We start from the raw sequence: 15605 nt of genomic DNA on the forward strand, positions 1-15605 counted from the left end.
CAGAGCCTCAGGACTTCTCTTGCTCCTTCCCAGTGTGGAACCCTAGAGGAGCTCAGTGACACCTGGCATCAGCAGGGTCCTGATTTCTGTTTGGTTCATCCCTTATTTTGCCCCCATCCAAAGACTTCCCAGGGCAGCTCCCCCTGCTCCTTTACCAGAAGGTTTCTGCGTTACCCCCCATATTGAGCACCACCTCTCTATGCAGTCTGTCAGCTATTCCATATACTAAATTAATAAATATAAACTGTACTAATTATTCATACAGTCCAGTCTGACACATTAGATTGAATGTCACGATTATCCTAAAGGTAGAAAGTGTTGAGTTTTACATAACATGTTCATTAAATGTAGTGAACTAATTAAAGTATGTTAATTAGGTAACAGACAAAAAGAACTTACTATTTGGTAGAGACTGGTCACTGCTAATACCTTGCATTGTGTTAATACCTTGGCCGTATTTTTATGCTTAATGAGCAAAAGGGAAAAGCTGATTATTCAGAAAGCAGAAAAAAATCATGTGTGTTACGTGTTGGAAAAATAGCCTCAGGTGACAGAGGAAACACATACCAAAGGAACTGGCACTCTAACAAAGAAAGTATCGTTTCAAAACCCATAAACACTGTGCTGTCACTGAGAATTTTACATTTTCAGATTCTAGAAAGCAATACTTTATTGTTAATGATGCCAATAAAGTTACAAAAAATATGATTTTACTTGCACAAGTTACCTGTTCTCCCTGTACTATGAAAATACTTTTTTCCTTTTTTTTTTTTGATTTACTTTATGAAAAATGAGATTAAGGTTTTCATATCATATACTCTGGTTAGCAAAACAATTGAGAAGCAAGAAATTATTATTATACTGCTAAAGATATGGAGTAAACATTGACAGGAAATATACATACGTCTGGCACTGGGAATAAAGCCCACAGAATGCTCTATATGCAATTAAAACTTACTGTGGGCTTACATTAAAGCAATGTTTTTTTCCTTCCATATTTTATCCCCCTGCATGATTTGAAAGGAAATGACCAAACTTAGAAAGCATTTTGATGTACTGTTATTAGGAAAAAAAAATAAAAATCCTGTTAGTCCTCCCAATAACATTAAGGTCCGTACTGCATCAGGAGACAACTGGAACAATTAGAGTAACAAAGGAGTGAGATGCTGGCTTTCATAAACTACTCAGGACAAAAGTAAACTACTTAATTTCTTTGTGAAGCTCAGCAACATACATTTCGGATCCAGACAAATCAACAGCCACCTAAGCCTACAGGCCTTTTTTGTTTTATATTAAATTTCCATTTGTGGCTAAAATTCTGCTGCTACATATCTTGGATTCAACAGGGCAAAGAAATTCAGTATCTGACCAGATCCTAAACCTGGCCAAGGCCTGGACTCAGGCGCTGCTCTTGCCTCCCAGCTGCCCACTCACCTTTCCGCAGTTCTCTGTAAAACAGTCTGCACATCCAGCACCACCTAAAATACAGAGAGGGCCACTGCTTCATTTTCTAGCAACACTGTAACACCTTCCACCCTGTCTGGTACACTTCAATATGGGACTGCTTCCCTCCCCGACCCCTTCCCCTCCCCCTTAGCCCAAGCACACACAGCTGAAAACAATGCGGTCACATCTGCAGATTTTGCTCTACCACCGCTTTCCACAAAATGGCGGCACCCCTCAGGAAGGGCCTGAAGAGAACTACTGGAATGGACTCAACCTCACAACAGACCACAAGATTATTATCCCTAATGCTCACTGCTTAAGTGTAAGCTTATTAGCACCAATTTCTGAGCACTCAGTTGCAAGGTCTTTCACCTCTCCCTAGTTATGACCTTTCTGAGAAAATTTAGTCTCAAGTAAACTTCCTTCAAGAACACAGCACACCACTGCCCAGGACTAACACCTAATTAGAGAGGACAGCACACTAAGTACAAAGGGCAGACCATATTAACATGAGTTACACACAAATTCACAACATTCACCACTGTTGTATAAAGTTTCTTATACTAAGAATTAACAGAGGTGTCTAAAGAAGCAGTTAATTTTGTTTACGGGTTGTCCTTCAGAAGAATTCATAGATTTGGAACTGCAGAGCTTTTTGCCAGGAGAACCTTGCAACATTTCCTATAACATGTTTCTGTAACATATAAACAGCATCAAATGCAATTAACTGCTCTGTCAAGAATTCATGTATCTCTACTGGATGAGTATTCCCCTCAGCACATGAATCCTTTCTGATTCTTTCTCCATGCAGTTCAGTTTACTCCTGAATATAGTTACCTGCAAAGGATTTATTACAAATGAGTCTAATTATGCCTATAATTATTTTCAAAGAAGGATGCTGATCTAAATGAAACCCTGTGAGTACAAAAAAAGCAGAACTTGATCCAATTCTATGTGATGTATTTCCCTGCTGTATTTGCACTGAAATATAACTAAAATGCAATGGGTGACTGTTTTACAAGATTAAGGATATACAATTATTGATGAAGTTAGTGGAGGGAGAAACAGGGCAATGACAGTATGTGTATATTATTTAAACAAAATTTGAAATAACCACTTGGCAAAAGATTAAAATACACAAACCCAAAAGGTTTCATCTGTTAATGATTACAAATTAATAATTACAAACACAAGGAAGTCCCTTTCTTTATAAATTATTGTTTCTTCCTGAAAACAGGAGGAAGCCTGCCAGTATGCAGGATACTTTAAAAAATATTTTAGATTTGTAAACAAAGTTTACAAATGAAAACATTTGTATCAATTAGTTAACCATTTAACAAACACAATATCATAGACGTCTGAAAACAAAAATTTCTTGAACCACAAGGAAGAGATGGGGGGCCTACTAAACTGTGCAAAATAACTGCAAGAGATTTTTTTTTTAATGACTTTAGCAACAGAACCCAGGAGTTCCCAATAAGGAGTCTCTCGCCATCATTATAGCATAATTTCTGGAATAAGCCAAGTAGATGAATAAACAATGATGGCTCTGTTTTTGTGAGACAACAATGTAACCTCATCCTTGCAAGGACCTCAGGTACTAAGATGACAAGCATTACAATACTCTTTAAATTAAAAACATGGCAAATAATCTTTTAGCAAAAGGACAGATCATTCACAGATTTCTGATCATGTTTTACCAACGACTGTGTTTTGACAACTAACTGCTTTTAAGTTTCCTAAAAGAATTTTATAATTTTGTATAATTTAGCCTGTAGGCCAGAACTCAAATTTCTTTAAATTTACTTTTTGAATTTGGCTCAAAGAGCTTGAGCAGGTAAAGAAGGTGTGTTCAAATTCACTGCAACCATCTTAATTTCATGAAACTGTTAAGCATTCAACAAATATGTTCATTTAAAAGAGGAAAAGATGGCAAACATAAAGCTTAAATGGTTTAAGGATAGATGATGATAAAGTACAGTTTGTATTTGTTTGAGGGTTGAGAAGAATTATTTAGAGAATTATTTAGAATGGTTTAAGCAAACATAATTCAAAACAACATCAATAATTTTCCACTGTAAAATTCAGATTAAACTTCAGCAAGAACTTTCAAACAATTAGATTATGTAAGACTGTGAAACTCAACATAGTAAATGAAACTGAAAACCCAACTTTCCAGACACATAGAAGTGCTAGACAAAACACAAAGTAACAGCTGACTGTTTCCTCGTCAATTACTAGAAACAATAAAGAAATCATCTGCGTTGTCAGGAAATAAATATCCTCACTAATCTTACTCATTTGCCTGATAATGGCTCACAAATAAATTAGCTTTTAATTTAAAAGGATAAGAATACATCTGACCTAAAGAAATCAGATAAAGAGACTCAATTAAATAATAATCAAGCATACATTTTCTGTTCATTCGTCAGTAGGATATAACCACATAAGGAGAGAAAAAAAACTTCCTTGATGTGTGACATAGTTTAAAAAGTCAATCTTGTTTTCTTATCAGCAAGGTTAGAAAATGGAAATCAAAAAAGGTACTGCAAGGATTTACATAAGGCACTAATAATTCAGCAAGAAAATTAGAGTGAGTAGTATTTTTGAATGGTCGTAAATAAATTGCAAAAATAAGGGGATAAAGTTAAATATACAGAACATTCTCAAATGTCATTAAAAATTAATAAGCATGAAAATCACTTAAAAATCTCCATCTTCATAGTTCATCCTCTAAATTTTATAACGGAGTGCTGGGGAATATGCCAGAATATCTGCTACTAATGTATCAGAACAATTACTGTTGTGATTCTTCCAACAAAAAATTACAACTGTGATATTTATAACACTGAGCCTAAATATAAGTAAGCCTCCAAGCAAAAATACATTATTCAGATGATAAATGTCTTTCACTACATTTTTGTCATTTTGTTCTAATAACAGTTGCCCTATTTTCAGAAATTGTATATCGTTCAGCCTTAACAAGTCTTTTCCAGAGGGAGAAAGACTATTAAATTTATTTTCCAATCATAACTAGTTAGAGAAAACTCTGTCTCCTTAAATGAACATAATCCTTCGGCATGTAGAATCTTTTTTCTTTTAAAGCTTTGGTATTTATACTATGAAAATGACCATATTTTTCCCAATGCAAAGAATAACGAAGCCAACGTTTCATGCCTATTTTGAAACTCTAATCAATTAACTGGTGTCAAATTATGAACAGAAAAAAATCACAATCACCTAAAAAAATCCAATTATGAGCAAGATAGGCATTTAAAAAACAGATACTAATAAATTGGAAACGTTTCCAATTCAAAATTTCTATTCCGTCATTCCATTTCAAAATTTGACTAAAGTCAACTTATTAAACCTAATACTAAGCCTACTTATCCACCTACATAGGTTACAGTACATGCAACCAATGATGCAGGGGTGCTATCCTCCTTTTTTGCTATCTATCTCTTATAATCCTCATTTAGTCCATCCTGAACATCCCAGGCCCATGACCAATTTCTTCAACATATTTGCAATCAATGTCCAACTCTTAACTAGAGATCCTGATTCTAAAGAAATAGAGCATATTTACATGAAATACTGAATGGCACTCTATGAACAGTGTAAAGGCTTCACCATGCTCTCCTAATGCAGGTCACTAAGTATTTGAGACAGGGGTGGAAAAACATTTTTTTCTGGAGAGAACCTGGTGTTTGGATGAACTTCCACAATAAATCAGCTAAATCCTGATTTTTTAAGAAATTCTGCAGTGGGGTCTTGTTTAACTAAAGCCTTTCTTCTCTAAAAATGATGGTCATAACACTATACCTCCGTATGTAATAAAACCCTGCCAACAAGAAACATACTGCAAAATTAAATTAAGAAAAAAAAAAAACTTACAGGAAGGTATGTACAGAAAGCACTCAAATATTATGCTGTAAAACTAAAATTTCAGTCAAGTGTCAATTACTGTAGTAACTGGATGAAGTTCCATGACAATTAATTAGAATTAATTAGACAAATTAACAAAAAAAAAAAACCTCCAACTCTCATGTAATCCATTATGCAACCTTTCCAATGCATTATATAACACCAAGAAACCTCGGCAATGCACCAGCAATTCTATCTTCTGCATGGTGCCATGCAGGTCCACCAGCAAAGTCCAGCTGTGATTCACTGGGGTGAAATTATTCACCTTGGAAGTGGAAGACACCTGTTCAAGTGCTCTCACAGCTGTTGAAGAGAAACTGCCACTAGATCACTCATGCTTTAAAAGAGTACTCTAAGGTAAAAAACAGTCATGCTACATTTTTCTTATTTAGATTAGAAGTCCCAAAAATTTTAGAAACATCAGAACAAATTGTAGCAGCAACTCTACGATTATTTCAGTGGTATGAACTGAAATTTCCCTACTCCTCATAAAGAATAAGAACTATGAAATACAGATGCTAATTGACTAAAATTTTAAGTCTCTCAGATTGATCCATTCTGGATATAGTGAACCAGAAGACATTCTCACACGAGAAGTGGACACTCCAGAGTGCACTTGTATTTTAGTCTACGCCCATCTTTGCTACCTCCAACTTACACATCTTCATATACAAAGAAACAAATGAGAAAGCAGTTTTTGTTTGTTTGTTTGTTTTTTAATGAAAACCAGTCAGCAGAAAGTATCCCATTAGAGCGATCACAAAGAAAATGCAGTTTGAGAACAGACTCATTATTGCTGAAGGGGACAAAAGCTAAAATGTACCTAGAGAAGCAAGCATCTTTAATCATTTGACTAACTAAATGCACTGCAGACTTTGCCACAGGCACCTTACCTCTGTAGCCCTCTCCAGGTTCTGCCCTTTTGTACTGCATCCTAGGCAAAGCAGATCAAGTTAAGACAAAACAAATACGAACATTATTTAAATGAGCTTGTAGGAAATTCTAGTTTAGTAGTTTATTTTAATATTGTTTTGCAGTTAGATCGTTAGGTATTTTCCTAAACAGAGATCTATTCTCATTGCTTAGTGTAACACTGGAAGCATACTGAGTTTAACAAGAGCAAATGCCAGACGCTGCACCTGGGACAGGACAACACCGGCCATACGTACAGACCAGGGGATGGAAGGCTGGAGAACAGCCCCACAGACAGGGATGTGGGGGTTGTGGTCGACGGCAAGTTGAATGTGAGTCAGCGGTGTGCCCTGGCAGCCAAAAGGGCGTCAGGCCCAGCACTGCTAGTGGTCAGGGGAAGGGACTGTCCCGCTCTGCTCCGGTGCGGCCTCACCTCCAGTACTGCATGCGGTTCTGGGTGCAAGAATATAGGAAGGACATAAAACTATAAGACAGCATCCAAAGGATGGAAACAATGATGGCAAACGGTCTAGAAGGCAAGACATATGAGGAGCAGCTGAGGTCCCTTGGTTTGTTCAGCCCAGAGCAGAGCAGGCTGAGGGGAGGCCTCATGGCGGCCTGCAGCTCCCTCACGAGGGGAGCGGAGGGGCAGGCGCTGAGCTCTGCTCTCTGGGGACAGCGACAGGACCCGAGGGAACGGCATGGGGCTGGGACAGGGGAGGGTCAGGCTGGGTGTTAGGGAAAGGTTCTGCACCCAGAGGGTGGTCGGGCACTGGGACAGGCTCCCCAGGGCAGCGGTCAAGGCACCAAGCCTGTCAAGAGTTCAAGAAGCATTTGGACAACACTCTCAGACATAGGGTCTGAATTGTGCAGTGGTCCTGTGTGGGGCCAGGAGCTGGACTCCTTGTGGATCCCTTCCAACTTGGGATACTCTACGATTCTATGTAAACTACGATAAAATATATCTAGTCAGTTGTTAATAGCCAAGAGGATTCGATGCTTGCTTATATAACTCCTTAGGCGACAGTATATTTATTAACATTTTTTCAGTATTAATTTTCCATTATTTTGTCAGAAAATTATTACATTCGTTAGATTTTTTAAATTCAGATAAAGTGCCTGGGAATTTAATTCAGTGAAACTACTATGCTAAACCTAATCTCAGTAGGAACTTCCATGAATTTTTGACATCTAAATGTCTTTGAAAATGTGTACAAATCCTTTAAATTTCCAGACTTAGTAATTCTCATCTTCTCCAATATATTCCATGTATATATTTGGATGAAACGCTTTCTTGCTTTTTCAACTCCCAGCTGGATTCTCAACTTTGAATGAATCCTGAATTGACCCATCAATCAGCTCTATCACACTTCTACATCTGCAAGTAATACAGTCCTGGTTTAGCTGGCTGAAAGTACAGACAGCTGAAGCAGCACAAAACCCAGTGATTAGGATCCTGAGTTTGTAAGTTAATTTCAGACTGCTGCTGTTGTAGCTGTCAGCTGTCAGGGTTAGAAAGCCAATATTGTATAGGACTATATGCACAATCACACCAAGTGATAACCTACTCCTGATGGTGTATCATAACGGACAAAGAGAGAACCAAAGAAGAGGAAAACAAAAAACAAAATGGAAACAATGAAGATGTTAGCATATTAGAACAGGATGCTATTACACATTTGTGTAAGCTGTAAAATTATTATAGAAATACCTGTGCCGGGGGGATATGATCCCATTTTCAGCTTTTAATAATAATCTTGGGCAACTCCACTGGTTTCAATCAAGTTACAATGCATTGTACCTTCCCAAGTAAAATTTGGACAAGGCTTACTATACAGATAAACAAAAACTGTGTATGAAAAACTTCTACAGTCTGAACATTTCTTTATTCTAGATTAGAACCAAACCTAGAGACTGAGTTTGAAACATTCTTAAAGATTTCTGTGATATACTTAAGCCCAAATATCTAAACCTGAGCATTAACCTTTAAAATAGAACTCAGGCTTGGTTTCTCAGCATAACACAATCCAAAACTGAAAAACTAGTTCCTCAATCCTGATACAGAGAATATTTTCTTAGGTTTCTTTCTTACTGATGTTTCAACGTAGGATTTAGTCTTACCTAGTCCTACAAGGAAGATGTTTCACAAGCATCTTTATACTACAGGTATTTGCATTCAACTTTTTATCGTAGCACCTCTGCACACCATTATAGACGTTCCTTTTAAATATTTGCAGTGGTGTAAGTTGAAAACCTGTTTTCATGTCTCTCCTGATCCATCTAAAAGTGTATGTGAAACAACAACCATCAATTTTGCAGACAGTGGTACTCTCAAATAAATTTGGGAAAAAAATATATTGCTTATTTTCCATCATACTAAGTTTTCCTGCCTCTGACAAACACTTACTAGGAGTGTGCATACTGCATACCTACACTGCTTGATTCTAGAGACCTGGATTCTCTTATGTGAAATTGCAGAGTAAATGGAGACACAAAAAAAAAAAATCATGATTTCGGTATCCAAAGACTGAAGCATCAAAACTTTCAAAACAATGAATTTTCTAACTCCCGGAAATGTTGCAATATTGTTTTCACATTACAACAGGCACATGTTGTCACCATTCAGGTAATGAGCTCTCTTTGCTTGCCAAAGCACGCAATAAAGATGCAAAGAGAGCGTGCAGAGCAGCAGCAAAGGGACAGACTAGATGCCATCTAGGGCCCATCAGTCGGATTACATGTAGCTAGTAACCCAATGAATCAACAAAGTGTAACAGTCTATAATTAATACAATTAAAGTGAAAGCACTGGGCATCCATCATCAGCTCCTACACTGGCTCTCCCAGGCTCAGTGGCAGCCTTCTGCCCTCCTTAGAAGTTCATAACTGAATCTGTAAAAGAATACACAGCTACTCGCCCATTGTAAAAACCAAGTGCTTTGCATGTCCTGCCAAGCTGCATCTTATAAATTGCTTGGCAACACACTTACAGTGATTGCTGAAACTATTTGAAAGCAATCTGGATTAAAAACTCAGATCTGTGATGACAGCCAGAACAATGACATTAACAAAACTCTAAAGATTCGGCAAAGAAAGGTGCTTTGGAAAGGAGGACAGCAGTTCACAAGCCTGTGAAGACGTTTGCATTTACAGAGCTCATTTGCTTACAAAGAAATGAGAACGTGTGGACAGAGCAGGAAGTTACCCTTCCTTTGCTACTGAATTCAACAGGAGCACACTCTGATAGACCTCCCCAGGTTGATGTTGCCCACTGCTGAAACAGCAAACATTTGACTAGTGCTACATTTTCTTATGTTTGGAATCCCTTGATCAGGAATATGTTTCTCCTGAAATATCCATTCCAACAACAACAACAACAAAAAGAACTGCAACTGACCAGAAAGAAAATGAACCCTTTGGCACAAGGAAGTAAAGACAGCGCATGAGTAAATGACAGTACAATGATCCAACTCATTTTGGACCAGCTGCTATTTTAAATGAGCTCACCTACAGAGGACCAGGTGGACTGCCATTGGTAAGGGCAAACAATTAGTTCTCTTTCCACAAAATCATCAAAAACATTTAAGACATAACCCATCACTGCCAAGCTGACAGTGACAAAAGCTATTTTATGGACCCCAGGAACAAAATCAAAAGCAGAACTGCAGAAATCTCTGAAATCACAAGTGTTTTTTCAGGCTGCCCCACTACTTGGTTCCTACTAATATAAGTTAAAAAAAAAAAAAAAAAAAAGGAACTAGTAAATGGTCTTTCTTCTGGTGTTCAGTCCCACTTTCTGGTAATCAGCAGTTTAAAGTTTTCCTAAGCTGATGATTGCATCAGTTGAACTAGGATCATTGCGCTTAATTACCTAATTCCTTTTTAACCTATTTATACTTATGGCCTCCATAATATCCTACATCACTCCAAGTTTTACACTGCAACTCTACGCATTGCGAGAAAGTGCTTCTCTCTCTTTTGTTTTTGTCTTACTGATTGATAATTTTAATTGAACATCCCTATTTCTGCTATAATGAAATAGGATTTTTTTGGTATTCACTTTTCTTTACTTTTCATATCCTGCCTCCTGAATGACCTCATTTCCAGAACAACTCCAAAGTTACAGAGCTTCAATTTGAACACAAACTATGTCCCCACTAGCAAGAAACACTGAATGACACGACTTCAAAGTATGTTTCAGAACATACACTCCTGAAATTGAAAGTTCAGGCCTCAGGTTGCCAGCACTCGGTGCTGTTCTCAATGACATCATCTGAGACCACTCTCAGATGGTGACTGGCACTACCATAAGAAAGCTGTGGACTGGCTAGATAGCATTTAGTATTCCACTTTTTTCTTTTTTCAAGAAAAAATAAATACAGAGAAGGCGCTCTGGCAAGCCCTCTCATATCACGTCCACATCAGCAGCCACTAAACTCACCTCCTCTTTGAACGCAGGCATACAGTGTGTGAAGAACAAGCAACAGAACAGCAGGAAGAAATGCCTGAGTAGGGCATCAAAAAGTGGCACAATCTGGACAATGAATATCATGGACAGCAGAGAGAAAAACATCCCAGGGAGAGATTAAATTTGTTACAGAAAAGGTTACTAAGAGACAGCAGTAACACCTAAAAATCAGGACTTTGGCTCAAGAGACGAGACTAAAAGAAGCACACATAGGACGATTTGGGATTGTCACGCCTGATATTTTCACGTTTTACATCTTTGCCATAAGAGATGAAATCTTGCCTATTATATTTTTACCTTCTAAATAAAAATCTAGAAATCTGTTTTCTTGGTGTTGAAGCTACAAGATTGCAAGATTATGACAGGAGCAGAAATTAGCAATAATGACTCGATACTGAATTTTCTTCTTTTTCTTTTCTCCATTTCTTGCTCTTTACATTATTCTCAACATGCATGTTTTGGATTTCTCATGTTCATAATCCATCTGTAACCTTAGCACTTCCAAATGATAAAGATTTCTCTAACACTTGTATTCCTATCCCTTCCAATCACGATATCTAAAATGAAACACTTAAAAATTGAGACTTTGAGAAGGAATTCTGCTACTGACTCTGGATCAACTCATTTTCCCACTCCTAATAAGATTTATTTATTTATTTATTTTAATTCTACAAACATTTTTAAAGGCACTTGTGAAAGCTGCTTTAAAGCTTAGAGTACTGCAATAAATCTCAGTGTAATTTTGCACGCCTTGAAGAAATTTGGTCATTAGAAAATGCTGAGTACCTGCTATCTCAACGCAAAGCCTGGTTTTAGATAATTCAAACGTAGTATTACCAGTACTAAAGCACCAGACATTTAAGGGAAAAAAAAAAAGGCCAGACACTAACACTTAATTGTAATGCTGACATAAAAACACACATACGAAATCAATTTTGTTGCAGACAACTGAACTCAAAATAGAAGAAACTTCTTACACATAGGCCTAAAATATTTTTAACATACATCTCCTATCAATTTTGTCACCAAAATTATGGAGCATTGATAAGGAAACCAAAAGAAAACTTATACAGTCTTGGACACTGCAAACAGTTGATTGAATATTTGCCACCACACAGATATTTTCAAAAAGATTTCCACTGGAATGAAATAGATTTTCATGGTTTTATATATATGAACACAAAACCACACCATTTCTTAACATACAAGAAAAGCCTGTTGGAAAAATACTAAATGGTAGCAGGAACATAATCAGTTACATTGTGGATAAAATAAAATCAGAATCCCGAAATCACTCAAAATAATTATAAATCAATATTATTTTCTACATAAAATGTAACCAGCAGAAATAAACCCACTCTTTTAATAATAAAATCATTTAGTAAAACCTATAACTGTAAAGCATTATCAATGCTGCATTACAGCTTGCAGACTATTTATCAATTCTTTTCTTTTTGTTCAAGATGATCTTGCCAGATTTATTTTAATGACATTCTTACTTTTCAATGAATATTCATGATGGAAGTACTATATAAACAGTTATTTCTGCAATCATCATGAAATGAAAAATTTGAGACTCAATGATTAAGTTTAGCAGATAACAGGATAACAGTATCTGGATTACAGTATTTAAACTAGATTAATCATAATCCTCTAGAATTTTTTAATTTCATAACCATAAAACAGCACTTCCTCTAATCCGTAAGATTTTCTATTTGTTCTATCAAGAAAATTAAAAATGTTACTAGACTAAAAGACTAAATTTAGAAATAAAAGCACAAGCTAAAAGGTATTTTTGAATTCTCTCAATTCACAATTCAGAATTATTATTTTGTACTCTTACAGCTAGTGTTTTATATGATGACAGTCATAATGGTTATGCTGCAATAGCTCACTAAGTTCTGGGAGCAATCAGGAGAATAACAATCTAGAGAAAAGAAGTATATTTTATTATTTTTGTATTGCCTGAAACCCATTTGCAGTCAAGCCAATAAGGAAGTTTACTATTAATATTTGTAGTGTCATAGCGCCTGAAGCAGCCAGTCACAGACCAGGACCTCTTCATGACAGACCCTGAATCCACAAAACAAAAACATGATTGTCATTCCAAAAGGTTCACACAAGTTTTTGCCTAAACAAATAAACAAAAAAAATCAGTTATTTACAGCATCTTACCCACACTGTAATAAACTACTATGTTTGTTCTTGAGTGATCACAAGCACAGAGCAGATTTTATCAAGGCTAAACCCACCGTGCATTTATGTCAGAGCATGCAACTAAGGAACTAGAAGAGAAGGCTCTGATGCTACCTACCTTGCAGTGATTTTTTTTTTCTGTAGAGCCATCGTTTGTATGCAAGACAAGGAAGAACAGACACAAACATGAAATAACGAAAAGCTTTTGGTCAGTGCCACAGGTATCAATCTCAACAGCCTAAAAGTCATCAAGAACGGGTTTTATAGAAATTATCTTTTTCTAATATTGTCATCAACGCACTACTCAGCATTTTTATGTGACACCTTCCTCTAAATACCAGACCACTTCTGGACCAGTAATTCCTAGACTTTAAGATCAAAAAAATGGTTTCAGCACAAGACTGCTTTCCCACCAGACTTTCTCAGATCCTCCACTGATGCATCATCAAAACCTGTATTCAAATTAACCGAGACACAGAATGGGCACAAACATACACAAGACTGAATTGTACATGCCTGTGTGACTGACATAAGAATAAACAAAAGTCAAACAAAAAAAAAACTTATTGTGGATTTAGATGATATTTAAATATCATCCATCTTACCCATTTCAGTAAAAAACTTATACCAGACACCTTCACTTTTATATTTCCATATTTTTAGAAAAGATCTTTGAAGAAGCATCCACCTGTACTATCCAGCTTGTTTTTTCACAGACATACATATACTAACAACTTTCATATTTATGGATAAATCTGGGGAAAAAGAAAGGGGGTGGGTTGCTTTGGATTTGTTTTTTTGTTGTTTTTTTATTTATTTATTTTTCAGCTGAAATGTATTGGGGATTGTGAGCTACAATTCTGTTACCATGCACATCTCAAGTAAACCATGGGATTTTGACTAGGTATAGAGACCAGTTTCACCAACCATGCTATGTACTCCAATCTGTGCACTTGTGGAAGATGTCTGAGCTTTATGCAGGATAGACAACCTTTCTCCCAATAGTAGCAACCAAGCATATGTTTAGTTATTTTTTTTTTGGTAGGTTGGTTGGGATTTTTTTTGAAGTTAGGAAAGGGCAGCCTGGGAAACTGCTGCCTCTTCCCTTAAGTACTCTCTAACCATTTGATTTTTCACTAAAACATTTTTTCCACCCCTTGCAGCTTACTTCTCTACAGACTCCATTCCACCTTGCTTGTGTCCCTCCAAGTTAGTGACATATACTGCTCCAATTAGTAAGAAAAACAACTTTACTGATAACGCAAGATATGGTTTGCTAGATTTGTACCAACTGCAGCATATAACGTGTGAAGAATATAAAGTGCAAGCCACAAAACCTTCAGAGCCTGCATCAATCAGAGCCTCGCAGCACAGGCATCAAGGAAGTTTTGTAAACACCTTCCTCTTCTGAAAGAGAAGCATCTTAAACAGAATAAAGAACCTTTGAGAACAGGCGGCTAAGCTATCCTCTCTACTTCCGAACATTTCCAGTTTAAGGACAATTGCAAGTCCTGCCTTGTTCTCATCTCAAACACTTCTTTACTCATCTTCTCAGCATTTCCTCTGGTGTCATAAGCTTTTAAGGTAACTAAAAGTCCACACACACACACAAAAAAAAAAAAAAAAAATAAAGGCTTTCACTACAAAGTCTATCAGTCCAGACAGGATGCGCACCCATAGATTTAATTTTTATGCTTACTGTTTTTTTCTTCAAAAGTTTCTTTTCTTCTATAAAAGTTACATTAGAATTCCTTAACCTTTTCTTCCAATACCACTTCTGAGCAAAGTCCTGTGCATTACATGGGTTTTCAGTGTGGGGAAAACCTCCACAGTAGGGTTTTTCCTGAAGCCATTCCTCTACAAGATGGGGACTGTGGCAGGTCATTCCAAAAACATGAGGTAAGTTTGATTTTAATGGAGAAAGCAAGCTGAATGGTTACAGGGGAAAAAAAAAATCCTTTTTATGAAACATAAGCATGAAGACTGCTGCACTACTTATTATTTCTGAAAACACGTTAACTTATTCTGGATTCATCCAGATGCTTCTCTCAAAAAAGATAGGGAATTCACTTACTGTTAGAATTTGCACATGAAGAGATTCTCAGACAAGTATGATACATTGCTTTGAGTGCTTTTACAGCTCATTGCCACATTTAATTTCAAAAGCTATTATAATGTTGCAATAAAAACAAGTGGACATAGTTATGTATTTCACTGTAACAATCATTAAGAGGAGAAACAGAACGATGTGGAAGCTTTCTAAAAGGTAATTTTATAGTCAGTGAAGTCTTACGTTCGAGTATTTTAATCATCTTTTCTAATGAAGGGAAATGATGCCAGTAACTGAAGGAGATGGGTAATATGGGTTATAATCTAGAGTTATGAACTTTTCTACACAGAAGTGGAGTGAATTCTGAAAAAGTCTCAGAACACAGCACAGCTGCAGAGACAACGTAAACATCTGTATTGATGATGATACCTTTAGAGCTTATACATTGTAGTATGTCAGAGATTTTTGCAGGGGGAGGAATAACATTTTCTTATTCTATAAATTCATTTAAAATATCTATCATATAATATCCCTTCAGTCAGCACAATAATGCACTGTTCTAGGACATTCTTGTTTTATTTTGGTACTTCCCTAAATAGGTCACAAAAAA

At 36.5% G+C, this 15605-nt stretch overlaps 1 protein-coding gene across 16 annotated transcripts in view; it reads right to left on the reverse strand.

Moving 5' to 3' along the window:
- The window catches only part of SLC4A10 (solute carrier family 4 member 10), a 169170-nt gene that overhangs the window by 131963 nt on the left and 21602 nt on the right, over window positions 1-15605 (reverse strand). For 5 of the 16 annotated variants that reach the window (XR_013954003.1, XM_080601191.1, XM_080601208.1 and 2 more), the window contains exon 1: window positions 1435-1455. The exons of 6 other annotated variants lie outside the window; for them this stretch is intronic. Coding sequence is in view for 1 of the 10 variants with exons in the window: in XM_080601205.1 (XP_080457331.1) it covers window positions 1435-1478; window positions 6264-6303 (84 nt within the window). In the remaining 9 variants the exon portion in view is untranslated. Of the gene's footprint in view, window positions 1-1434; window positions 1479-6263; window positions 6305-6539; window positions 6736-15605 lie in introns of those variants that run through there. 5 more of the 16 variants (XM_080601204.1, XM_080601200.1, XM_080601205.1 and 2 more) reach the window with 4 other exon arrangements.

Source organism: Anser brachyrhynchus (assembly GCF_964034855.1).
Source record: "Anser brachyrhynchus genome assembly, chromosome: 7".
Classification (NCBI taxonomy): domain Eukaryota; kingdom Metazoa; phylum Chordata; class Aves; order Anseriformes; family Anatidae; genus Anser; species Anser brachyrhynchus.